The sequence below is a fragment of the Lathamus discolor genome, chromosome 1, assembly GCF_037157495.1.
Source record: "Lathamus discolor isolate bLatDis1 chromosome 1, bLatDis1.hap1, whole genome shotgun sequence".
NCBI lineage: Eukaryota > Metazoa > Chordata > Aves > Psittaciformes > Psittacidae > Lathamus > Lathamus discolor.
In genome coordinates this window covers 75479538-75507227 of record NC_088884.1, presented here as the reverse complement: position 1 = coordinate 75507227, position 27690 = coordinate 75479538, and the positions used below count along the sequence as shown (strand labels likewise).

At 37.7% G+C, this 27690-nt stretch overlaps 1 protein-coding gene across 3 annotated transcripts in view; it reads left to right on the top strand.

Moving 5' to 3' along the window:
• Positions 1–27690, top strand: part of KDM7A (lysine demethylase 7A) — a 67071-nt gene that overhangs the window by 6395 nt on the left and 32986 nt on the right. For all 3 annotated transcript variants that reach the window (XM_065681041.1, XM_065681035.1, XM_065681025.1), the window contains exons 2-6: positions 18676–18761; positions 22859–22976; positions 23864–24024; positions 25903–26044; positions 26305–26491. In XM_065681041.1, the coding sequence (XP_065537113.1) occupies positions 18676–18761; positions 22859–22976; positions 23864–24024; positions 25903–26044; positions 26305–26491 (694 nt within the window). The remainder of the gene's footprint in view (positions 1–18675; positions 18762–22858; positions 22977–23863; positions 24025–25902; positions 26045–26304; positions 26492–27690) is intronic.

The window sequence follows — 27690 nt, the reverse complement described above, 5'->3', positions numbered from 1 at the left end:
GCTTTTAAAATTAGAATTGCAACAAGATTCTGGTGAGTTTCGAAACAACTGTTAAATGCTAATAGTTCTAACGTCTAAAGTACAAATCAGTTATTGCCTGTTCAGTGTTAGTTAAAAGATACAAATATTTTATAGTCCAAAATGTCATTTGTTAATGCTTACATAGCATTAAAATGTTTTTGAAAGTCTCTGGTTTGTGACTTCTGTATCTACAAAGTACAGAGGTAAGAGATGTCAGGGCGGGGGGCTGCTGCTTGGTACCCCTAAATTCTGTATATATCTATCAGGTGCTACAGTGCAGAGTGTGAAATATATTCCTTTTACTTTAAACTTATCTTGATCACTTTATAATGCTGCTTTCTCTTGTGGCAACACAATGGCAATAAAATGGATTAATAGATTAAGCCTTACGGTGGAGTATCACTCTGTTAACTGCTAGTAGTGGATTAAATCACATTAATTTTCATTCTTCATTTGTGGTTTCTCACTTTTTTTTTTGTGTGTATGTATGTGTACTGTCCACATACTCACTAGGAGATTTTTTACGCTCGGTGCAGTTTTGTGTGCACTTTGTATCATCTTTAGAAAGATTGTCCTATACAGTGTCTCTGTTCTGTTTGCATGGCAGTTTTCACAGTTGAAGATGATCTTCAACATCTTCATGTAGATGTTTTTACTTCCCCTGCAGCATTCTAAAATACAATACTATTGTCTCAAAGCAACTCTTGAGTAATCAGTAAAGACTTTCATAGGTACAATGTGCATGCTTAAAACCAGAAACGTGCCCGGGTTCTACACTTGTCTCACAACTTTGCTGTTGCTTTATTAGCAATGTAGGAGAGAGTTTTTAGTGAAATATACAGCTTTTAAAATAGCTAAGCTATTTTTCATTTGTCAGTCCTTTCTAATGTATTGTAACATCAGCTCATGAATACACAGAACTAACAATCTATTGAGTATGAATAGTCTTGAGATGTCTGCTATATGGTGGTAATGTGGATTTATGTGGCTAGTTACATCTCCTCAGGTCAATTCTGCTTTTGAATGGGATTAATATTTAATACTGTTTTCTCCATTACTTCAGCATTAACTAAAGTAGACTTTAAAACTGGTCTTTCTTTCTGAAAATATTGAGTTCATTGTTGCTCAGGCAAGCATAAATGCTGATGTTTGCCACAAAAGCAAGAAAGCTTTTTTTTTAAAATCCCTCCCACATCATTCTGTCTTAAAAGCCAACTGGATGAGGATGACTGTTCTAGTTTTTTAATATATTGGGGTATGAAGCCTATTTATTTTCATTTGAAACTGGGAGCTGACATTGCAGCTAGCCTGGGAAACTAATTTCATAAATTTAATTGTGTTTATTCCATTTACATTAATGCTTTATTCACTTAAAAGCTCTTAAAGCAGTAGTTCATGAAAATGAGTGCAAGCAAAGGTGACTTTCTGAGAAATGAAATCTTCGATATTGAGGGTATAGGATTGATCTGATCTGTCATTCTTACCACTTATCAGGCAGTATTTTTTGAACAGAGTGATGTGCTCCTTTTGGGATATTGATGTTTGAGGGCCAGTAAACAAAGGCCAAATTGGGTAAATGAACAGCAGTCAAAGACATTGCAGTGTCTTATTACCCAATAGTACTTGTAAAACTTGGAGTTGGCTTGCCCAAGATGCACATTTTTAGGTTTGTTTCAATAACAAAAATATTTGGATCTTTTCACTAAAGGATTACATTATGCTGTTACGCTGACTTGGGAAATTCAGTGTCAAGAACCAGTGGAAGTGAAATGAGGCCCTGTGACTTAACAAACGGCCTTCACGGGTATGAATGGGCAGATCAGTGAGCTGCGAAGTGCTGTTACAGAGCAATCTAGGAACAGTTCCAAAAAGCAAGATAGCTTTGCTAATGTGACATTGTGCCCAGGCAAATGTTGCCAGTCTGCCTCTCAGGATACTGTTTTCCCTTTTTATTTCATGATGGTGTGCTGTATGGACACTCCACAGCCTCAAGCCCAAACCGTGATGTCCTAGGTATTTCTTAGGTCAGACAAGACCAAAAGCATGTTAACAAAAATGGTGTACACCTGTATTCTCTTAAATCTCAAGTTCTGACTACAGTATTTGTCTGCTCAGAGGACACATCAGTGTCATGAAAAGATGAGCAGCAACTTGGTGCCTCTGATGCCATACCTTCCTGTATGCATTGCTGGGACCTTTAGGGGCATCAGTTGGGTTCTCTTAATGCTGCAGTAAAATGTGCTGCTCTGATATAAATGAATATAGAAAAAGTAGTTTAGAATGCAGTTCTTACTCTTGCTGACAGTGAATGGGATAGCTAAAGTACTGAGTGGTTAAACTAGCGTCCTTGCTGAAAAGTGTTGTCTTTGAGTGAAAGCAAATGCTTTGGCTGTAGCTTGTGCTTGAAGCATCATGAAACTCCGTTCAGAAGCTTTAGTCTTTTAAGTATGGTTGGATGATCAGTGAAATGATTTTGAGCAAACACCTTGTTTGTCTGGACCACACTTAATGAAATAATCTACATTATGTAATTAAGAGTGAATTGCAATGTGTTACTTGCTGTTCTTGGTGTATGTGTGGTGAATGTGGAAGTGAATCCATTTCTGCTGTATACAGTGTCAGTTTCCTATGTAGACTACATGGAAAATCCCAAGGAGCTGCTTGTGGACTGTATCGCAGCTTGAAGCAGGAAACTCTCTGTGCAGTGTTCTGAGCACTCTCACAGTGTTCTAAGACAACACCAATAAAATATGCTATTTATAACACATTAGTAAATGTTCTGAATAGTCTATTTTTTTTTTTGTTGTTGTTGTGAGGTAGCAGGTAAATGCGCTTTGTGTACTGGATTCTTGGTTAACAAAGTGTAGTAAAGTTCTTATAATGCCAATCTGAGGAAGCTACACAGTTCTCTTTCCAGTGTGAATGTCAGCATTGCTCTGAGCTATTCGAGTAATTAATCAGCTTCCTATGAAGTTTGTGCACCACGATACTATGGAACAAGGTTTTTGTTTGTTAGGAAATGTTCTCTATCCCTTATTAAGCTTGCCAGCGCCCTGTGTACCCTCGTATGTGTTTGGAAGAAAACCTGTGAATCTCTGAATGATCATTGTTGGAAATTTATTGACTATATTGGAGACTTCCTGACTATATGCTAATACACTGGGAGCAGAGCAAATACTTCCTTTTTAAAACTCTGTACCAGACACTAAGTGACTGAATGGATCTTCTGGTTTTCAGGTGTCTAAAAAATCAGGACTGAGGTTAGGATGGTTTTCTGTGCTTAGGGGGTGTCTACAAAGGGAGTAATCAGCATAATAAAGAGGAGACTGTTTTCTTGCATTTGCAGAAGGTAAATACACAATTTGAGGTTGTCTTATGTAGCTCTATGGTTTGAATTGATAAAAGTAAAAACTGTCTAAAAAAGAAAGCTGACACTGGGTGTATTTAAATTGATGTACTACAAGTTATATTGTAAGGTTAGGGAATTCTCACTCTTCAAGTATATTGATGATTTTGTTTTTCTTAGTGTTTTTAGTTTTACTTAGTTTCACAGCCAGTGATATGTAATACAAACAAAAAAACTTTTCTACTGTAATTGAATGGTAAGAAAATAGATTAATACTTCACATTCAGTGAATTACAGAACCCATTAAAGGCTCTTTAGAGACCATTGGCCTTTAAATTGTTATCTAGGAAAGACTCCTGGTAAAGGATTGTTCTTATGTGAAGTATTTGCTACTTTTTGGATAATTATTAAGAAAAACCTTTTTGGAGGTTTCAGATTATGTTGGTGGATGTTGTAAAGGAAAGCAAAACATTACTATCCCTTTTCAAACCAGAAAAGCAGCAACCGTTAATTGTTACTTGTACTTGGAAAAGTCTGGCAGGTATGAATCAGGTTTTAGGCAGATTTAAAGTTCTCACTATTTCCTGAAATATGTAGAGTAAAGGACAGTTCTGCCTTATTCTAAATAAAAACAGGTGCATTCATAGTCAGAGGATAGCATGTTATGTTCCTGTAGAAAACGCTATTAAATCAGAAGACTACGAAAAAGTATGTGTTAAGACCTGCAGAAGGTTGTGAATGTTCACCATATGTATTTGTTCACTAATGTCAAGAGCAGGGACTGGGAATCAGGATAATCTTGTCAATATCTGAGTGCCGTAACCAGAAGATTATGTTTGGGTCATGTTACATTCTGTTCTGGGCCCATGATTCTCGGATTCTTTCTGCAGAGTAAGAGGATGTAAGTGGGGGAGGTAAAAGGGTATCTTTACATAAAAAGTAACCTGGAGGTGAACATTCCCTTGAGATGTGTGGGCTTGAACTCCCACAACCTGAATAAGCAGTGCTGCCGCCATATCACTTGGAAAAACAAAATCACTTCTTCCTCCATAACTATTTTTGTAGTCCCTGATGTTTTGAAAGCATTGCATCCGTGCTTGCCTTCTGGCTTAGACGCCAGGGAACAGGGTGCATGCTGGCTGGGTTTGCAGGGTGAGCAGAATAGATGGTGCTCTTGGAATTTTCAGGTCAAGTGGCGAGGTGCTAGGTGAGTATAGGTAGCTTGGTGGTTAGCTGTCTTCTGAATTTAGGTAGGCTTTAGAGGCCAGCATCCTTATTTGGATGTTGCCCTAATGTCCGTATGTAGATGTATTTCCACACCACATCCCCTCCTTTCTTGCAAATTCTCCTTCATTCTTCTTTACTCAGGATTTGAAAGTAAGTATTCCTTACAACTGTTCATTCCAAGGCTGCATCCTAGTGTTCTTAGCATCAGCTGATGTGGAACAGAGGACCTCTAGTAGTCTTAGGTTTGGTTTAAACTAGATATATAACAGTGTAGTGATAGACCCATAATAACCTAGAAGACTTTGATTTAGTAAATAACTTTCATAGACTCACAGAACTGCTGAGGTTGGAAGGGATCTCTTAAGGTCATCTAGTTCACCCTCCCAACCCCGCTCAAGCTGGATCAGGTAGAGCAGGCTGCTCAGAGCTGTGTCCAGTTGGATTCTGCGTGTCTCCACAGATGGAGACTCTGCAGCTTCCCTGGGCAACCTCTTCCAATGTTTGCCCACAATAGCAGCTAATAGATAAGTAAATAAATAAAGAAATAAATAATTTTATCAATGTGGAAAATATTTCTCCTGCACTTGCTCTTCTCCAGGCTGAATGGTTGCAGTGCTTTCAGCCTCTACTCATCTGAAGGAGATTTTAGTCCCTAAGTCATCTTCATGGTGCTTAACTAGACTTGTTCCAGTATGTCCGTCTGTTTTACTGGGGATCCCGGATCTGGACTCGGCACTCAAGGTGTGGCCTCGGTAGTGCTGAGTAGAGGGGAAAGATCACCTCCATCCACTTTTTGGCAGCACTTTTCCTGAGGCAGCCCAGGAGGCATTTGGCTGCCTTTGCCATGAGGTTGCATTGCTGGGTAATGATTAGCTTGTTGTCCACCAGGACTACAAGGTCCTTTTCTCTTGCAGAGCTGCATTCCAGCCAGTTGGCCTCCAGTTTGTGATGGTGCAGGTTACACTTGCAGGCATAGCCCAAGACCTGTAATAATGTGTACTTTCACTGTTAAATTGCAAAGGCATAATTTGCTTAGCTTATATCAAAACATTTTCATATAATCACTTCCTGTAATGTTGACACCCAAAATAAAACACTTGGATGTGCTGCTCTTTGCAGACTTACTGTCTTCTCTGATAGAAACAATTAAGCAGAGTTTGAGGCAGAAATTTTTCACGAAGCATTAACTTTGTGTTTTTCAGAGTAAGTGAACCATAATGTCTCTGTTTTACCATTCTCTACAGGAATGGTAAATGTCTGTACTCATTTCCAGGGGACCTTTTGCAGCAGGTCCTCTGCTTCCAGCTTCGTACTCTTCTTGTGCATTTCTTTGGGTATTTTTGTTTGAATGTGATTAGTATTCTACCACTATGAAGAAGGTAGCATTGTCAGAACTCCCTCTGCATACACTAGGGTGTATACAGGCAAAATCTTTTTTCCCCAGTCTGAAAGCTGCAGAGCTGAGTAGCAGAGACTGAAGTAAAGTTTACCTCTAAAAGTGTTTGTGTATAAAATCGAGAATAAAAGATGAAAATTTGTGCTTTTGCAAAATTTCAGTGACTCTAGGGAGCTTATAATAAAGCAAAACTGGCTTTGGTAACCTTGGATGAGTTTAGAGTTTTAGATTAAAATCAGTATGTCCAGTTGTGTCCAGAGTAAAAATGTGATGCAGATAAAATTCAGTCTTTGTTCTGGTGTAACTCAGCCCCCAAAGCTATTTAGCTTTGTTCTGCAGTATGTGAAGTTTCCACGTGGTCTGAAAATGACTATGCTTCGTTAATTCCATCTGAAGAGGACTGATCAGTTAAGGTTTCTGTAGGAGGACTAATGTGTAGAAGTAACTTGTTGATATGTTAAGGCCTGCATGGATACTGTTTTGGCCACTATGCCCCTCTGGATCTCTATGAGCAGCTGACAATCTAATAAAGATATCTAAATTATAGGCATTATCTATTTGATTGAAGGAGCTTATTCTGCTTACTGCTCTGCCAGCCAGCCAATGTAACATCTGATATTTAAACTCATTATCTGTGTATCTGAAACAGTTTGCTTGTATCATAGCTTAAATAGGAGTTAATGTAATCAGCTACTCCATCTGTGTTTGAAATGAGGATAGTGAGCTAGAGAGGATTGAGCCAGTTTCCTCTCAGATTTCTTAAAAAATGAAGCATCTGTCTCTACTTGCTATTGACTGCAAGTCTATTTGCCTTATAAAAGTAAGGTATGTCAAAGCTATAGGAGCCATCATGTCTTATTTTGTGTCGTGGCTAGAAGATGCAGAAATTACTCAGCTTGCTTAGAAGTTCTTAGCAATGTCTGAAGAATGTTATAGGCTGGAAGAGGAATTACATAGTTGAGAAACAGATGAGTTTATTTTTTCCCTTAAAGGAGAGCTATTTAGTGAGTTGATTTTGAAGGCAATACAAGGCTCAATTCAGGTACAGCTGCAGAAACCCTGAATGCTACTGTGAGTGTTAAGGCTACTTAGTTGGAGGCTCCAGGAGGTCTTTAAACCCACTCTGGTTCAGAATTTTTTAAACCAGTTAGGTGATAAACTGTATTTGGTGTAAGGAGCCAATTGAAAGGTGTGTAAAGTAGGCTGAAGCCAAGTTTGCTATTGCGGCAGTCTGTAAAAGCAGCATATCAGCCATACAGTAAACCAGAAGTAAGGAATTTGCAGCAGTGGAGTCTTGAGGTTGTGCTAATATTGGTTACTGGTGCTAGGATGTGGGAGACAGAAAAGGGTATTGCCTAATGTTGTTAGCAGAAAGTCATATTTTTCAAATCATGCGTGACATAATTTTCCAATGAAGGGGCACAGTTTAAAAACAATCATTAGCTTTCTAAGCAATCCCCTCAGGCTAAGAAGCCATCCCGGGTTTGATACTGTTCACCTCCAAACCTTTTTTTTTTATCACTGTGCTTGAGAACAAGACAGATCTGATGGTGCCTACTGACAGTATTACTCAGGATGTCGAAAGCTTTACAGACTACGGTGCATAAAATAACACAGTACTGATAGTACTTGTCATACTTCATGATCTTTTCAAACAGCTCATCTTTATTAGGCAACCTGATCTTTCTAAAGAGCTCATCTTTATTAGGCAACCGGAATAACCAGCTAGTACTCTCTCTGTAGGAGGGAGGCTGCAGTCCATGCCCTTTGTTGATGAGGAACAGTCAACACTTCAAGCTGTTGAGAAGGAAATGTAACTGCTGAAGACATACCAAAAAATTTCTAAATGAATTAAAAACTGCTTTTAATATACAGTACAGATGGCCTAAAAGAGGTGGTTGGCCTAATATCTAATAAAGGAGATGCATGTTACATAAGACTAGTATAATAAATACTTCTTCTGTGAGACCTTGGTGTAGGTAATTCTGGAGTTCAGAAACTGCAACAAGCACCAGTGAGTTTTTTTTCTATTCAATCTCTTAACCTCCCCAAAATCCTGCAAACATTAAGTCTCCTTGTTTCCCTAAAAGCTGGCAAAAAGTGGTATTTCTTTTATTGAGAGTGGGTAGGTATTTTCACCTTTCAGAATGGTCATAGTGTTTCTCTCAAACTAGGAGGTGGCACTCTAGCTGAAAATTTGTCCTGCTCTTGTCCTGCTTTATGGAAAGCTGTTTGTGGTTTAGAAATTTAGTTTTCAAACTGTTTGGGTTATTTGTTTGATTTTCTGATCTGTTGTGGTTACTAATGTACTTCAGTGGATTACTGGAATGAGTGTTATGTAGGCAAATAACAGTGGTAGTGGCATAAAGTCGTACATTCGTCTGGTATTTTCTTCAGCTACTTTTGTAGCTGGAGCTACAGATAACTGGTCTCAAGGTCTTGAGATAAACTAGACACTATATCAAAGAAGAATTGGGATATCAAAAGGCAGCCAGATTAAGACCATCTTAAATACTGTGGTAGCTGAAAAACCTTGGATCACTTACATCTAGTGCCAGTATATGCATCTCTTGGACTTAGTAATGTCTTCAGTGTTGTGCAGAGTATATGATTAAATTCTAGGAAGTTTTTCAGATGCAGGGAGGGATGTTCCCTGCAATCTAATTGGTAAACTACTTGGAATTACCTATTAGATTGGAACAGTACTGAGTATTAGTGACTAATGGAGGTGAAGTTCAACACTATGCCTGGCTAGGTATACTGACTTCCATTGCCAGAGGGGCAGTCCTAGTTCTCATGTGCCTCTCTCCACGTTACACATGTGCCTCTCTCCATGTTACTCTCTCCACTCCCTCTCATGGCTTGGCTCTGACAGCTGTCCAGCTGTGCTGTAAGCTGACTTGGTAAAGGGGAGAAAAACTAGCTAGGTTAGTTTCCGTCTGGTAAGTGTGTGAAAACGGGTTGTTTTGTAACCAGGCAAGTACCAGGGCTGTTGCAGGGAAGGGAAATGGGAGTGCTTGCTTGGAAGGGAATGAGTAACCTACCTCTTCCAGTGGCTGCAAGCTGTTAGATCAGTGCAAGCTGTATCATGTCACTGCTTCCTCAGATGTGTTTGTCATTTTGGGTTTCTTTTTATAGGCTGCTTGTGTGTTTGTGATTCAGTCATTTCTCTTTTCTTTCCTCCTCTTCCCATACCTCCTCTCTTAGAAATAGGTAACTAGTATGTCTGTTCTGCGTACAAAAGGCCCTTGCTACCTAACAGGAAATTCTGCACTGGAACTGGAACAGAAGTTCATGTTGATTGTGGTCAAAGGACTTGGCGTGACAGTAATTCTTAAACCACATCATACACAATGCTTCATTAAGATGGCTGGGGACAGAGTGCAAGTATGCTGAGAAAGATTAAGACAATAAACTAAGAATGTAAGAGTGGAAGCAAGCAAATGTGTGTGGACAATACATATATCTAAAAGCTTATTCAAGGTTTTTTTTTTTTTTTTTTATATTTTCAGTCAGGAAAAGAGGTGGCCTTCATTTGCTGTATTACAGTTGTCATAGTTGCTTTATTCCTGAATGATTGAAGGTTTAATTAACTTGTATACTGACTTCCCTTTCCCATCTTCTTGTTACCTCTGCAGTAGAGCTCAGCCTATTTCTTCCTGTTTTTCTGGTGGAGAAATAATGGTAGCAATTTTGGGTGGTGGTTTGTTCTCAGTTAGAATACAACCATACACAGGCACTCAGCTAAGATGTCTCCTTTAAGATAGCTATGACAGCTCTTTTAAATGGGTTGAAGATTTTGTAGTGGTGGTTGTTTTTCTTTTCATAGAATCAGGACAGTGTGTCAGTTCTGCCTTTAAAACCTCTCTGGTTTGAAGGTATTATTTTTAAGTACCTTTTTTTGGTTGGTTGTAAGGTGGGGTTTTTTGTTAGTTTATTCCTTAGTTGTAAGCACAATTATAACAGAATAGCCCTGGCTGCTAGTTGAAATAAGGCAAATTATGTAAATAAGATGCAGTTATTTGTCAGGGGCTGGCTCTGAAGTATCTTAGAGGAGAGGAGGTAAGCTTCCATTGGTTTGGAGTCTTGAGGAGGAGGTAAAAATACATCATGGAAAAATTTTGTCGTCAGTGTCTAGGAAGACAGTTAATTTCTGTTCTTATTTCTTCCCTATCCAGTGCCCTCTCTCTTTGAACCAAATAACTAATATGTGTATTCTTCTGTGCATGTAAGGCCCATGGTACCTAATAGGCTTTACTTGTGGTAAGGGCAGGATGTTCTCATTTATTTCACCATGCTTCTAGCAGTTGCAGCTCCTCTAATACATAGTGCCTGAAGTAAGATTGAGCTATTGTTTCTCCTTTTCTTTGCTGTGTCAGTCTGGCAACACTGGGAAAATGGATGGAGAAAGATGGGAGTCTGAACCACTACAGACAATATTTTTGAATTCCTGAGTAGAATGCATTATTTCATCTGTGAAGGGTTACACTGGTGCTGGTTTTAAAGTGCTAAAAGAAATTTTTTCAGTTCAGATACTTTTTTTTTTTTTTTTTTTCCCCTATAAATCTTATGTTTTGATTCTCTTGCTGGTATGGTACTAGTTTCTCATCGGTTTCACACTGAAATAGAGCCATCAACAGTCACTGCAGCTTTTAAACTCTTTTTTCTTTGCTCTCACTGACATTCTGTTTAGTTTTGAGGTCTGCTGTAGTTCTCTTAAATGTTTTGTTTGTTTTTTTTTTTTTTTTTTTTTTCTGATCTTGAGCTGCTTATTTTGCTAAAATCTACACCAAAAGATCCAGGCTCTTTCAGACCTTCATTTCTGTAAAACAATGATTTTAAAAGGACAGGGACAAAAATTAATTTTAAATACTCTTTTAAAGCAGCTTGATGCAATCAGTCTGGTTGGAAAGACTAACTAGAAATCTCAGTTGGCATAGGAAGAGGGGAGAAATTTGGTACATGCGTAATAGATGATACTAAACAGAAAGAATACATCAGGAGTACTTTGGTAATGTTAACTTGGCCTTGCCATGAAATTGTCATTAGGAGAAGTACTTCTCATAAAACTACTACATGTAGTCCATGATGGCCAATGCTGTTACGAATCAAGCTGTCTCTTCCTAACAGTCTTACACTGCAATGAAAATGTTGGCTTCATTGTATGTTTTTGCATGTAAACCTCTTTGGATTTCCTGAGCATGTACTTCTTTTGACTGTAGTGTGAACAGTCATTTTACTTTTATTTGCTTAAATTCGATTTTGCTTACAGGAAATCATTGCATAGAAAATTAGCTCTCCACACAATCTTTTCATCGGTGTAGATGATTAAAAATAAGATTATGCTGATTATACCAAATACTCAGTTGTCAAAGTATTTTGTAAAAGTAATTGCCCTTTTCTCTCAACTTCATTCTAGCAATTTCAATAAAGTGAAATAATTGTACTTAAAAATCCAGCTTCTGGAAAAAAGCATGTGTTCAGTTTGAAACCCGTCTCAACTCATTTTCAGATTGCGTTGGAATTACAGAATGAAAGAATCAGTGTACAAATAATGTATGTCACTGTTGTTTCCCTGAGATTTTAGATACCATGGTGATTATGTTGATTGAATACATGGCTACATCCCTAAATGTAGGTAGAAGGCTTTGTTGTATCTGTAACTGAACCTATATATTATGCAACTTGATAGCTTTGTTCCATTGATTGTAATTTTCCCATTAGGTTTCTGCTTTTCAGAATCCAGTATGTGGAGCTGAGCTTTCTTTGACAAGATGTCATGTACTGATTATTTTAGCCTCTGTGCTTTGAGGGAGTGAAAAGTACTGTTACTTGAGAGGAATTATGTATGCTGATTTTCCTTCTCAATAGAAGAATGTGCATGAGTATTGCCATCGAAAGTGTCTTCTGAAAGAACAGTGCTAGTAGAGCTATTGGAGGTCCAGGAAGCCTGAGTCTTTGGAAATCAAAATAGATCTTATACCTCTCTGCATGTTTGTTTTACTGCAATACATCATTTCAAGTAAATATTACATGATTTAGAAGCAGTAGGGTTCAACTACATTAGGGAAATCTGCACCTATGTAATGAACATTTACCTTTTTAACGTGCAGTGTGATGGCTAATCTAAAGCAGACTAAGATCTCTTAGGACTTTAGAAGTGTCAGAACAGATGCCTCTAAGCAATCAAAGGTCAGAGTTTTATGTGTGTGCATTGCTATGCTGGGGGTTCTAATGTGTGTTGTAGGATGATGCAATATTGAATAAGCTAGTGTATTTTGAGGTATTTTGAAAGCTGGTCTTGCATGTAATTTTTGTCCTTTTTCTGTGTGTGAGTGAATATGAATTAAAACCATCTATACTTTTGGGCCAGCATGCATATGTTCCATACAAATTAGATGATTTTATTTTTTATTTTTTTTTCCTGGAGGAAATCTGTAGCTCTGAGAGGGCAGAAAATCATTAATCTGATATTCTATTTTTTAAATTGGGTTAAAAAAGTATATTTATGCATGCTGCTGAAGTTGTGTTTATACCAGTCGGTATTTTGTTTTGGGAAGTGAATATGGCAAAACCAAAAGCTCTTATATTTTCATGTTGGGTAATTTATTTTAAGGCAGTATGGATCTATATCGGGTGTATTTTGTCACTTCTTTAAAATTATTTAATTGCCAAAGTAAATCCTTGTAAACTTAAAATTACTAGCATTGTCCATCCAGAATCGTTACCATGCTTACCACAGTAAGGCTTACGTGATAACTGACGGCTCCATGCACTTTCCCAAGTTACTGTGTGGCTTTTGGTCAGTTTTATTATTTTGGTGTAACTGCATGCATTTTGAAGAGAGGGGAAGAAAAAAATTATCTAGCTGGCACTAGAGTGCCAGGGTTTTAAAGCTCATAAGATTTATTTTAAGTTTTAGACTCTCCCTCAAATACGGTTCTTTTTTTCTTCTTTTTTTTTATTTTTTTTTTTTTAAGCTGTTTTAATGCTGTGGGGTGGTATGTAGTCTGTCCAACAGTATTGTCACACTATGACTTTGTCTTTCTATTCCTAATTAAGTACTTTAATACTGTCACTGAATGAGTGGCAGATGTAGCTATGTGCTTGTGGCAGTGACATCTTTAGTACTTCCATTGTTTTAACCTGTAAATGTTGCCTACTTGTCATCCTTTTCCCGCTTGGAAACAATAGGCTTGAATTAAATGACTAAACAGAATTCCTTAAAATTTGCTAAACTAACTTCCTGCCCCATGCTTTGCCTGGCATTTCTGAGATGGAGTAGGGGAAGTTCTTTGCACAACTTGCAAGCTTACTGAATTTTTTAAATTTTTTTAATTTTTAACAATAAATGCAGTAGTATTTTGGGGTTTGTTACGCTCAAACAGATTAGAACTGAAAGTAGTGACTGTAGACCTTGTTAAAGGTAAACTGAAAAGTTTGCTATGATACTTGCCTACCACTTAGGGAGTTACTTGCTCACTTTATCAATGGAAGTATCTCATTCATGATGATGTGAACGTCAGTAATAAAGCTGACGCTAAAAAGGCACGTGTCAGTTTTTTTTGTATGGTATATTGGCAGCATAAGATCGAACAGACACCTCTTTCCCATGGTTCAGTAGTCATTGTTAGAGGAACAAAATAGTGTAGAGATGAAATAATAGAATATTTTCAAAAAACAATGTTGGTTTCAAGGCATAACATCTACTTGGTAAATAACAGCATATAACTGTAACATGTATCATTTTATTTATTTTTCATTTATAGGAATCCTATTGTCAGGGTTTCTAAAGACTATCTGAAGAAGTGAGTTGAGTAGTGGCTAATTTTTTGCCTTGGGTCAGCTTGTAGAACTGATTTGGCATGTCACGCCCTGCTGGTTTAGATCTGGTGAGAGAAGCAATAGATGTGCCACCCTCATCCCTCCAACTGCCTTACCATGGACCTTTTTTCACCACCAACAGCTACACTCAGCTTAATGTTATATGAAACTGTACCTGTTGTAGCCACTTCAGTGTTTGGACAACTGAGGCTGTTCTGTTACTAATGGATCTTTGCTGCTTCTAGAATTGATTTATTCCTTTCCTCGTCCCTGTTGACACACAGTAGGGACTCACCACCTATATATCTTCTCAGCTGTTCTGTGAATAATTGGAAATTGAAAAAGCCTTTTGGGGATCTGCTCTGTCAGATAATAGGAAACATCTCTATACCACTAGTAATTGTCTATAGCCCTGTGTTCCTAGTAACATGCTCTAGCTCAGTGCCCCTAGTATTTTTCCACTGTTCAAGGCTTTTTGTGGATTTATTTTTTTCTTCCTTACTGGATGTTAAGATGTGCTTTTTTTCTCCTTTTACGGGTAAAGCCTGCAGTGCTCTCTGAAGCATAGCAAGAAAGGTTGTGGGTGCTAATGCAAGGGTGGACTTGAAGGAGAGGATGTGCCGTGTTCTTGTTCAGAAATAGGATCATAAAGAAAGGAAGATTACCCATAATGTTTCTTCATGGAGAATATGGGGGAAAGGAACAGAAGATGAAATACAAGACAATGGTGTCTTGTGTACAACGTAGCTTCCTGACAAGTTTAACTCATTTTTCCATGTTGAGGATGATCCATTATTTTCGGCAGTCTTTCTATTAGATCAGTGAGAATCACTTCTCTCTCTCTGTTTTCAAGATTTATGTTTTAGGTACGCCTTCTGTACAGGAATTCTCAAAAATTTCCTAGCAGAAATATCTTCCTGGCAGTTGATAATCTATCCTGTTAGTCTTTTCGACTGCGACAATTGGGAAAATGGGCGTCCAAACTTCACTCATATCTAGACTTCTGTAGTGCAATTGTGTGTAATTATTCTTATACTTGGAATTTTATAAAATGGTACTTAGACCACTTGTTTTAATAAGATAGCTTTCTAAGTAGCTGTGTCCTCTTAAGGACACTGAAAATAGAGCCTTGAATCAAGAGTGCTTTGGATTTTTTTCTTAAACCAGGATTCCTTCAGTCATACCAACAGAAGAAGTTAAGCAGTCTCTAAAATGTTGTGGTGGTGCTCGGTAACATCAGAACTAGGGAGGAGAAAAGCCAGACTGGATCAAGAGCAAGCAGGCATTAAATTGGGAAGGTGCAGCAGCCTGTGTGGTGACTGGCGTGGATCCAGTACTTGTTCACAACGTCATGCTGTTGTAGGAGAGGGGTCAGGTGCCTTGAGCGGTTTACTATGTAGAACTGTGCAGTCTTCAGGATAATGCTTCCTGTAAATGTTTTGGACTTCTGCTTCTTGTACAGGCATTCCAGCATAATTGTGAAAAAGCTGTTGAGCCTGTCATACTGACTTATGTGGATTCGTCTCTGAAGTTGCACGTTAATAGTACTACTGCAGTAGAGAACAGCCTCTGCAGGATACCCTCTCCCAGATGCCCAGAAAGAAACCTTATTTCCCCTTTACAGAAAAGTAGAGGTCCATCAGTCTATCAGATGTTAGTCCTTTTCTGATTGTTTTTTATTTACACTTGTTCCTTTTACGAATGGAGCTTGTTCCTTTTACATAGCTACAAAAACAACAATCAAATAGCAAGTTAAGACTAAATCAGAAACATTCACCTTCTAGTGAGACTTAAGTCTGGAGAATTGGTTCCTTGAACTTTGAGTAGCAAGGGCTTTCTTCACTCGCCAGGGACAGGCATATTCTTGTATGTGAAAAAACTGGAGCACTTCCCTCGTTCTTCTAGTACCTCTTGCTGACCTTGCCTTGATACTGGATACCTTGGGGAAGTTATAAAAGTCTGACTCTTTATTTTTAACTACTTTGTTTGTACCTTGCTACTGCTTCCAGAAGCATTTCAAGTAAAACTGGGCCTGTTCAGGCGTTCCATCTTCACAAACAGAGTTAGATGTATTTTTGCACAGGCTCCTTCAGTTTTGGGGGTTTTTACATTCCTCTATTGTTTTGGTTTTTTGTTTGTTTTTGGTTTTTTGTTGTTGTTGGCTTTTTGTAATACTGTAAACTTTTCACCATTTCTGACTATTAGTCTACAGCCTCCCTGCAGGAGATGAGCAATTAAAAAACTAAGTAATATATAATAAAGACATTTCAACCCAAATGGATGGTGAGGTGAAGGTTAATAATGATATTTCATTCAGGAAAACAGCAGTGGATTGGGAGTGTTACTGTGTTTGAGTGTGTTAATGCTTTCCAGGCTCTCTGCTCCCTCTTGGTGACCTTGCTTTGATGCTTGAGGTCTGAAGTTGCACTTACCACAGTAATTGATTGCTTGCTAGTAGCCAGAATGATTAATGTCAGATTCATCTGTGTACGTTGGAGAAAGGGACTTGAAAAGTGACTTGAAATGTGCTGAATGTGATTGATGTGCTCTGTGACATCCTTGGTAATGCTTGTTCTTGCAGATGCTGCTGGTACCTCATTTGGCCTATGCAGTCAGTTGTCTGCTACTAGATTCACTTCCAGTACCTCCCAATTACTAGTTTGCCTTCCCAGTTAATTCTGAGTTTAGAGCATAATTAGTAGACTGAAAATGTTTGCTTTCTCTATTGAATGGCTATTCCAGCTGTTCTAGTACTATTCCAGTGTCACCTGCTGTCTCTGTCCACAAAACCTTTCATGAAAGCACCTGGGGCTATGGAATTAATCAAGTCAGAAAAAGTGTTTAGTACTTAATAGAATTTCTGATTTATTTTCAGCAAATTCTGTACCATTCTATAAGAGACAATAAAAATAATGTTCTTAGACAGAATGTGACCAACAGTGTCAAAGAATTTTTACTGGACTTTGATGCAAAGTTCTTAATGTTAGTCAGCAAGATAAACTGATAGAGGTGATGATGAATGTTTCAGATAGACGAACACCAAGAAGAAGGAAAGAGAGTGAAATTTTCCAACTGTTTCATTAAATAATTACACAAAATTGATCAAGATACAGTCCAACATAAATATCTTTAGCTGTTCAAAAATCAGAAATGCAGCTTAAAATATTGGGATTCTGAAGGATGTATAAACTGAGCCTTCTCATGTGGGGCTTCTGGAGTGTACATTTTGAAATGCTTTCCTTACAATGCATAGGATTGAGTTACTCATCCACTCTATAAAAAGAGAGGGAACACAAGCAGAAGGAAATGGGACATGCATTTTTGAAGACCATTTCTGCCTTTCTCTTTGTTTATATGTCAGATGAATTTTCATGAAATAACAATTCTTGTAGTTGTGGTTTTAAAACAGATACTAAATATTGCAAGAATTGTGATGAACTGTGGCAGCTGAGTTTTGCATTTAGATTTTAAAATAGCATGTATATAAAGAAGCTGTATAATTTTTGAAATTTGATGTGCTGTGTAGTGAATGGAAAAGTAGAACCACCAGCTGTTGACAGGGAATTCAGAATGGTGAACTTCTCATTGATAGTTACATGGGAGATGCTCTTCAGTTTCAGATTTGAATTGCTCCTTGGTGCTCTTTGAATGTTAGACTGTTTAGTGTATTGTTTTGGCAGCATGTCCTGACACTTAACTGGAGCATGTCAGCAGTTTTGGCACTAGACTGATAGGGAAAAGACTTCATGTAGCTGGATCATTTCAAAGCTTCAGTGTTTAAGCAGTCATTACACTTTTGATATGAAACGGGTTGCGTGAATAGAGTACTGTTCAAGTTTTCAAGTTCCTGGAATGCATTGAATAAAAATACTGAATTTTGGTGTAAATATTGGGTGTTGTATTCTTGCTTCTGTATTATAAAGTCAGCAATTTCTTAAGTGTCAATGAACTTTTGAGAGAAAGAAGTCTGCCAGAATTCAGATCCTACCAGCCAAGCAGGGATTACTTTTTTTTTCCCTTGAGAACTTTGTGCAAAAGCACATCTTATCCAATTAACCTCTAGTGTTTTAACTTATAAGAAAATGGACTTCAGTTTGACTTCATGTTGTTTAGATAATACAGCTGTGTAGATGCTTTGTCATGACCATTACAAAGATTTTCAACTTCAATCCCACTTTGATTGTTTTATCTGGGAAAAAATGTGCACCAGGAAAACACTACATCTCTCAGGTGCTCTTTGAAATACTTGTTGCTGTTTAAAAAAAAAACCCTTCTACAGAGTGATTTGTGTGGTCACTTTTGTAGCTTACATAGCTAGTACAAGTAGTATAAAGAATTCAGGAAGAATATGAAAGTATTCTTCATTGATTTGGGGTTAGGAGTTACGTGTTTAGTTGTTTGGTTTTTTTTTTTGTGGAGGGGGGGGAAGAGGCAAAAAGCAAGGGGAAAAAATCCATGGTCACTTCTATAAATTGACAGCACAGACTTCAGATTTTTTTTGAGATCATACCTTTTGTAAGGAAAATCGCCCAAATGATTTTGCATAAACTGTTTCCTGTAACTAGGATCAAAGCTTTTTGGCGGGATGAGTGTAATGGTATATATTGTGTACTCATTTGTAAAGAAATCTGATTCTTGTTTCTTTTTTTTTTTTGTGTGTGACATTCTTTATTCAGCAATAAACAAATGATTACTCAAAATTTATGTGGCAACTCAGTAGTTGAGATAATTTGGTATCATTATGATTTTATAGACTAAATGTATTCTGATAAGAATTTTAATGTTTTTCAATATGTATGTGTGTATATATATATAAACTCTTGCATGTATAGTCATTAACATTCTAAAAATATTATTCCAGCTGTGTTGGGGTAGAGGAGCACCATGCTGTTGACATTGATCTATACCATTGTCCCAACTGTGCAATTCTCCATGGACCTTCTCTAAGTAAGTATGGGTTATTCGGATTTTATTGTACCCTTTCAGTCTGTTCTTTATCCATGTACAATTGAAAAAAGACTGTTCAAAAGAACGATCAAGATGGGTTTGATTATTTAGAAGTTACTTGTTCTACATGACTAACCCTGAGCTGATAAAAAAGACCTCCACAAAACAGACAAACAATCCTGAAAGGTTCCTTGATCTGGAGATGCAGATAGAATAAAATATAAACCGCTGCTATAGATTAGAGAAAGCAAAGTGTACAGAGCTAGGAGAAAACAATCTGCACTTGGCAGAGAGAAAAAGAATGAAAATTAGGGTATCATTGTTTAAAAAAAGTGTTGTTTTGTTTTCCCTTGAAGACCATGTGATGATTTATAGTCAGCAATGACTTAAGATCTAGTATCTTTTCAAAGCTGAATATACCATTTAGAAATCAGTTTAAAACCTTTGTATCCTCAGCGGTGGTCTTGTGGATTATGAACAAAGTCATAAAGCATCACTTATTGATGGAATTGATGTATGTTGCATGATACGTATGTTACACAGTATATGACTTCAGGATTAGGTACTTTCAGGTTAGGGGCTAAAAAGTAAGTTAATTGTTTTACGTGCTTGTAGTGTTTAGTATTCCAGTGTCATTTTCAGTTAAAAATATTCATGTCTCTCCTGTAAATCAGAATAACAAGTAACAACCGTTTCTTTCCCCACCTTTCTGCCTGTTGTTCCCTATGGAATAGAGGGACTAGAAGGAGTAGAAGGGGGATCATATCAGACTTGCAAACTAATAAACTAGTAAATGTAAAACTTTTTCTGTTCATTTAGGGCAACTATTATTTTTCACTGTGATGCCTGTGAATAACCTTTCTTACAGCGCAGAGGCTACTAGCTCTAATGTAAGCTGTGTCTCACCTGCAGCAATTTGACAGTGAGATGAGAGTGATTTTTGTGTTGGAAGTCTTTTTAAAAAGACAAGAATCTGTGGTAAAAATTATCCTTATTACTTCATATTGCCTTAGGTAAGTAGATCATCTAGATTTAGTTGGTGGTTCAGACATGTCACTTACAACCCAAGCATGAGGTGATATATTAAAATATGTCTTCACCTGGAATTTTATTATCTGTTCTTAGCTAAGCTGTCAGAATCAAATTATGAGAGTTTGTGGCTTGGGCTCTACTTGCTCTAGTGTTTGGAGAGACCTATAATGTCTCATGACTTCAGCTGTTGCAGCAACACTCTACAATGCTCAAATAGTGTGAAATTATGTAAGTAAAAAAAAAAAACCACCAAAAACAAACAACCCCAAACCCAAACATTTTCATTTACAGCTTCTAAAATCCCTTTTCTAGAGGAGTTTCAAAAGAGAAAAAATCCATCTGTTTGATTTAGGAGGGCAAGTATACCTATGATTTCAGCAGATGCTGTACTACATAATCCCATCTAATCAAACAACATAGTGCAAAAAGTTTACTAAAAACATACAAGAAACAATACTTCATACTATCAAGCGTATGGTTACTTTCGGTATTCTACAAAACTAATAATGTAAAAGTTCCAATAATGAAAAGAAAGCTACTGCATAGTTAGGCGTAAAGGTCAAATTAACCCATCATTTTTTTCTTGTATTTCAAACAAAAAGAAATCCTCATCTTGATTCTGAAGAGCAACAATTTTACAAGTCCTTTAGTAAGCAGCTATGTGTATTAAATGCTAAGCAATTAATCCTAAAATCCTAAATTATAATAATAAGAGCAATTTCAAAAAATAGTAATCCACTGTGGATTTTTCTTACCTTATTTGATTTAGAGTGTTCATATTCTACTTTGGTGACAGGTCTGTCACCAGACTCTAGAGAGTCCAGAGCTTTAAGGGAGCACAAGGTGCAGTAGACATTAACTAGACTGTGATTGTCAGGACATTATGACTGTTGGACCAGTGTTTGGTCTGAGCTGACAATATGAGATGATGTACCAGGCCTTAGAAGTGGTATTCTGTGATTTACTGTATGCAAGTGCATTGCCAAGTACTAAGTAAAAGAATAATGTATGATTTTTAAGTGTTAGAAAGGTACATTTTATAAGTTGGATCTTGCTGTAAAATCTCATAAGCAGCTGTATCATTTTACAGTTTTAATGAGCTGTTACAATGGCAGTGAATTTATGAGAAACTACTTTGTTGCAAACTAGTGTTAGCCACTAATTTTTTGTATCATTATTTATGACTGAGAAAATAGCTTTGAAAACTTAATAAACCTGGCTTCATTATTTATGATGCTTTACTGTATTTGAGTAGTTGGCTCATTAAGCAGGCTCTTCAGCACAGGTTTGCAGGTTAGCAAATAACTGCGAATGTCAATTTATTCTCTTAAGTGTCTTATAAAGGGTGCATTTTGTCACATCTGTAGGAAACAGCTTATCAATAGGAACAATTACCTCTTCGGTTTAATGTCTATCTCAGTTATTCCTATATAATCAACTGCTTTTTTTTTTTGGGGGGTGGGTTGGGGGGGTGGGTTGGTTTTTGGGTTTTTTTGGTTGTGGGTTTTTGTATGTTTTTTTTTTCTGGAGAAGCAGCATTTTATTTTTGTTTTTAGAAACTACCTTTTCTCCCTGAAGTCCTTAGCTTCCTGTTACTGTTAGCTGCGTTTTCAGTATTGTTGGTAGCTTTTTAGATTTTGGGTGCATCATGACTTTGGTGGACTTAAGAATAAGCACTTCCGTAAAGATACAATTCCTGTTAATACAGTTTCTTTAGCTGGGTGTTGTATTTACACTGCAGACTGTATATGCCTGTAGAACACCATTTGCGTTGGCAGGGAACAGTAGCTTTTCTGTCTCCTGTTGAATTTTTGTTTAATATTAGTGGTTAAGTTATAGATCAGGTCTCAGTAAAATATTCTTGGGACAGTCTTCCAGTCTTCCACTATCTAACGCTGTGGAGCACTGTTTGGCTTTTTTAGGAAAAACTGAAACGCGACCTGGAACTTCTTACCAAGGCCTGTAGTGACAGGACAAAGTGGAATGTTTTTTAAACTGAAAGAGGGTAATTTAGATTAGCTATTAGAAGTTCTTCACTATGAGGGTGTTGAGGCACTGGAGCAGATTGCCTAGAGAAGCTGTGGCTGCCTCATCCCTGGCAGTGTCCTGTGATTCTATGCGCAGTATTAGTTTTCTTCATTTTTGTATCTGTCATTTCTTATGGGGAAATAAACACAACAACTTTAATGAGAATGTCTAGGGGTCTTTTTTTAATTTATTTTTTAATTTATTTTTTATTTTCCTCAGCCCTTTATAAGGAACTGTTAAAAATGCAATTTAGTTGCTACTGAAGTATCAGTTTAGACTCCCAAAATTATAATAGAACATTAATTGATTTTTCTTTATTAATATGCTGTAACACTGGATTAAAGCTTCAGACCACTGAAGATGTTGTTTGCTTTGGGCTGCAATGCTTATGTTATATGTATTGTGCTTGCATAAGGGAGATCACACCTGCCCAAAACCCTTTACACCCAAAACTCTTATGGAGACACAAGCAGTGGATATGAGGAAGGTGATTTGGTTTCAAACAGTATGTGATACTGAGTAGTAGTAACACTATCAGACTGGACATGGATATGCTCATATGGTAAGATAGGTCAATGGGGTTAAGTGCTGTTAATTTTGTGGTAATACATAAAATGAAGTCTATGAATCTTGAAGAGACAAAAAAGTCTGAGGTTTAGAAATAGAACTTTAATTTCCGAGTTTTCTTGCTGACCTTTTAGATTTGGACAGCTTTCAGGCTGCTGCTGTTTACTTGTGCTGCCCTGGATATGGAGGCTTAAATTGTGTATAATATGCACTGAGGTTTTGACATAGAAGTGTATATATATACATATATGTATAAAGGAATTCTGTAGATAGAAGTATAAACGATTACTGTCAGGTGTCCTGAAGACTTAATGTGTTGCAGGTAGGTAGAGTGTCCCTTGCATAAACCATAAGGTTTGTTAAAATCATAGTGATGTGATTGAGGCATGTCAGGCTCACTGATGGGATGACTGCAAAGCCGAGCCATCTGATTTAACTAATTAAAAGTTTAATCCTTCTGAAATTTGTAGTGAAGAAGAGGAGGAACTGGCACAGACATGACTACACAGAGTTGGATGATGGTTCCAAGCCTGTGCAGGCTGGAACACGGACCTTTGTTAAACAGCTGCGGGCTCGCTCTTTCCCAAGGTACCAGAGCTTTGCTTACATATTTCAGTGAAAAAAAGAGAGATGTGTTGTTGCTGAGTGTGTCTTAGAGGAGACAGCTGACATTTTCTCTGCTTCAGAAAAGGAAGGTTGAGGATGACTTCCTCCTCCTTTAGAATTTAACACCACCTCCACCCCTCCCCTCCGCATCACTGTTTCAGGTGGATACATTTGCCTTTTCATATAGCTTCCTGTTTTGCACTGGGATATGTTGTCTGTTGGCACTGCTGTGTGGTGGTTTGAGAGGATTGGAGGTTTGGGGGTTTTGATTATTATTTTTTTTTTGTGGGGGGGAGTGAGTGTTGTAGCGTGAGTGGTTGCTTTGCTTTTTTGTGCCTGAACTGTCAGAATATTTTCTGTCTATTCCTCAACTTCTGTTCCAAAAACATAGAACGTTTATGTGTGCTGGTAGTCTATCTGTTCTCACTTGCTTTGGAGGAAAGTGGAGAAAAATGGATGTATTTTCATCCTGAGCTGTGGTTGGTTATCTCACTGAAACACAATGACTTAACAGTTCTTTAAAAGAGGTTGTGGTGGTTGTTGTTGTTGTTACCAAAATATACTATAATGCCTTCTCCAAGAATTCCTTTTTCTCATCCTCTTAAATTACTGTGTCCTCTTAAACTGCTGTTCTCGGTCATATAGAAAGACCATGAGTTCCCAGGCTATGTGTGACAGTAAACATTTCCTTGCTGGTTGACATAGTTTTCTTTCTTTCACTTACATGCTTAATATAACAGGACCACTTCTCTTGGATTCAAATGTAGCCATTCAATTTGTTCTCCCCCAGATTACGATAAAATTCTTTTTCTTTCATTAGTGCTTGGAGGATGTTTTTTTGCTAATGTTCCAGTATTTCTTTCTACCAGTGCTGATGAAGTCATTTTGAAAATGCATGGAAGCCAGCTGACACAAAGATACTTAGAGAAACATGGGTTTGATGTTCCCATTATGGTTCCTAAATTAGATGGTCTGGGGCTCAGGCTTCCTCCACCAACTTTCTCCGTTTTAGATGTGGAACGCTATGTAGGTAAGAGTCACTCTGGACTATATACAGATGATTCTGTCTGTAAAACTAAATATTTGCATGATTATAAGAGCTTATTATGAGGGTGCCAAATATATATCTAAATTGAAGACTATCACAGACTAAAATTAAAGACATGTGAGTTAATTTTGCTTGCTTTATTTGTTTTCTTTTTTCCTGTGTGGTAGACACATGATGAGAGTACAGTCTTTCCAGTACAGTCTTTCCAGCTATCAACAATGGTAATTTTCATGTGAGCTAAACAGGGTTTTCTTCTCTGGTTCATGTTGTAAAGTATAGTGACTTTTAAGATTGTTCTCTTTGTGGGAATTGAATGAACCACTCTTGCGATAATCAATAATGTTCAATCATTGGTTAAGATATTGCAAAACTCAATGTTTTGGGCTCAGTAAACTGACATTTCTGAATTAAATCGACCTTCCTGGAAAATTTCTTACTTTGGCTTCACTTAGCAGGAGAGCTAGAGCTTCCCAAGGACTGTTTCTTCCTTATCAGCTCTCTTGACAGTCTCTCATTGTTTCAACCTCATGTTAAGTGTGCAGTACAGAGAAATAGAGACTGAGCGAACTGCAGGGTGACAGTAATTTCCTGTAACATAAAGTACAGTTGAGAAGTTTGTATATGGCCTTGTCTGTGTTCTTGTGATAATCTAAATTTGTGAGTTGAAAGTATGTTTTCATGTCTATCAGCATTTTACAGTGGCACGAGAACATAGAAAGTATGTAGTATATGGAAAGTTGTTATGTTTATGATGCTTATAAACAGTAATATGTTCTGCTTTAAAATGTTACTATAGTTTTGATACTTCGGAATGCTGCCTCTTGAGATTTAAAGTAACTTGATAGTTTCATTCTCATATGTATATTTTGACCTGCCAGGTTCTCCAGTTTAGGGAAAAAAAGTTGGAACGCCACAGGTTTACCTTTCTATTACTGAAATAAAAATTAAGAAAACTGAATAAATGTTATTCCACCTGGAATTTAGTGAGTTAGTATCACCTTGCGATTTTGAAGTAATTATGTTAATAATGTACATCTAGATACATTCCAGCATTCCAGAAGTAATTGTCAAATTTGACTGTTGTATAGCTAAATGGACATAAACAATTGCTGTAATGATGTTGTTGGCTTTCTCTTGACTAAAGTGGCTTCTTGCTTGTCTAGCTCTACAGATGTATCACTTCAAAATACCTGGCACTTAAACCAGTCTTTGTCTTCAGAAATGAAGCACAGTCATGGCAATTACTTAGTGAAATTACTGTGTGCTTAAAAGTTATGCATCAGAAGGGGGGGGGGGGGGGGGAAGGGGGGTGTTACAGAATGTTTGCAAAGGAGTACCTGCATAGTCTTCAACTTTAATAACATTAATCATGGCGCAAGTTTAGTTCATTTTGCTAAGAATTACAAACTGTGAACAGCAGGATTTATTATTGTAAATAATTCTCAATAGTCCTTGTGCTAAATATTCAAGCGCTGTGGTGATGATTAATAGGAGGAGTGAAGAATAGCTCTACCTTGGTAACTTTCTCTACACTAGTCTTTCCAATGCAGCCACAAACCCAAGTTTTTAAACCAGTTGCAGTCATTCTATACTGCTCTTTCTTTGTGGTTAGCCACCGGAAAGAGGACTTATTTTTGGAGTGTTTTTGGTTCTGTACTTAGCTGATTATAGCAATTAAAGTTAGACCTGATAAGGAGTTGGTTTATACTGATCTGCCTGTTCTAAGAGAATATTGGTAGTGGAGGTTTTGTGCCGAGATGTTTTGAAAAAGACTGGAAAAAAAGTTGAATTTCTCTTAAACACCTGAATTGGCTGTGTTTATCTGTGATAAGTTTAAGAAAGTCATCCTATTTTTCACAGGTGGTGACAAAGTGATAGATGTAATAGATGTAGCAAGACAAGCAGACAGTAAAATGAAGCTCCATAATTATATTAAGTATTTCACAAATCCTGACCGGCCCAAAGTATTGAATGTGATCAGCCTGGAATTCTCAGACACAAAGTGAGTATCGACTTCAATTCCTTGAACACAGGAAGTGGTTTTCACTAAGCTGAACAGTATGCGTAGTAATATAATGCCTGTAGTGGGAAAGATAGGAGGCTGCATATTTTATGTAGATAACTATTATGATGTAATGTGAGAATAAAACACAAGTAATAATTTTGTAGGAATCAAATTTAAAGCTGTCATTTTAAAAGAGGTGTGATTATTCTTGGTTATATTTATGGTTCTTTTCTGTTTTGTTTTTTTCTCTTTGAAAGGATGTCTGAATTAGTGGAAGTACCAGATATTGCCAGAAAGCTTTCATGGGTGGAAAATTATTGGCCAGATGATTCTGTCTTCCCTAAGCCTTTTGTTCAGAAGTATTGCTTGATGGGTGTCCAGGACAGCTATACTGATTTTCATATTGATTTTGGAGGAACATCAGTTTGGTACCATGTTCTCTGGGTATGAAGGCTTCTTGATTTATTATTATGTGAAACAATATTCTGTAAGTGTGAAGTCTTCTGCCATGGCATTATCTCCTGTATGAAATTTTGTGCTAAAAAGCCAGGGGAGGAGCTTTAAAGTGAATTACTGATTGTTGGTGTTGCATTTTTATGCTCCTGGTGACTTCTAGACTGTTAACTGTTTGACTGATCATTTTAGTAGACTGGTAGGTGAATAGTGGAGCTTTGGTACGAAGAAATTAATTGGGTAAAAACTCTTGCCATATTACAGAATCACAGAATCCCAAGGGTTGGAAGGGACCTAAAAAGATCATCTAGTCCAACCCCCCTGCAAGAGCAGGGTAACCTACAGTACATCACACAGGAACTTGTCCAGGCAGGCCTTGAATATCTCCAGTGTAGGAGACTCCACAACCCCCCTGGGCAACCTGTTCCAGTGCTCTGTCACTCTTACAGTAAAGAAGTTCTTCCTGATGTTAACGTGGAACTTCCTATGCTCCAGTTTACACCCATTGCCCCTTGTCCTATCACTGGATATCACTGAAAAAAGCCTAGCTCCATCATCCTGACACCTACCCTTCACATATTTGTAAACATTGATGAGGTCACCCCTCAGTCTCCTCTTTTGCAAGCTAAAGAGACCCAGCTCCCTCAGCCTCTCCTCATAAGGGAGATGTTCCACTCCCTTAATCATCTTTGTGGCTCTGCGCTGGACTCCTTCAAGCAATTCCCTGTCCTTCTTGAACAGAGGGGCCCAGAACTGGACGCAATATTCCAGATGCGACCTCACCAAGGCTGAGTAGAGGGGGAGGAGAACCTCTCTTGACCTACTAACCACTCCCTTTCTAATGCACCCTAAGATGCCATTTGCCTTCTTGGCCACAAGAGCACATTGCTGGCTCATGGTCATCCTCCTATCCACCAGGACCCCCAGGTCCCTTTCCCCTTCACTACTTTCCAGCAGGTCAACCCCCAACCTGTACTGGTACATGGGGTTGTTCTTCCCCAGATGCAAGACTCTACACTTGCCCTTGTTAAATTTCATCAAGTTTCTCCCCGCCCAACTCTCCAGCCTGTCCAGGTCTCGCTGAATGGCAGCACAGTCCTCTGGTGTGTCAGCCACTCCTCCCAGTTTTGTGTCATCAGCAAACTTGCTGAGGGTTCAACTGTTTATTCTTCTCACAAACTTTCACCCCA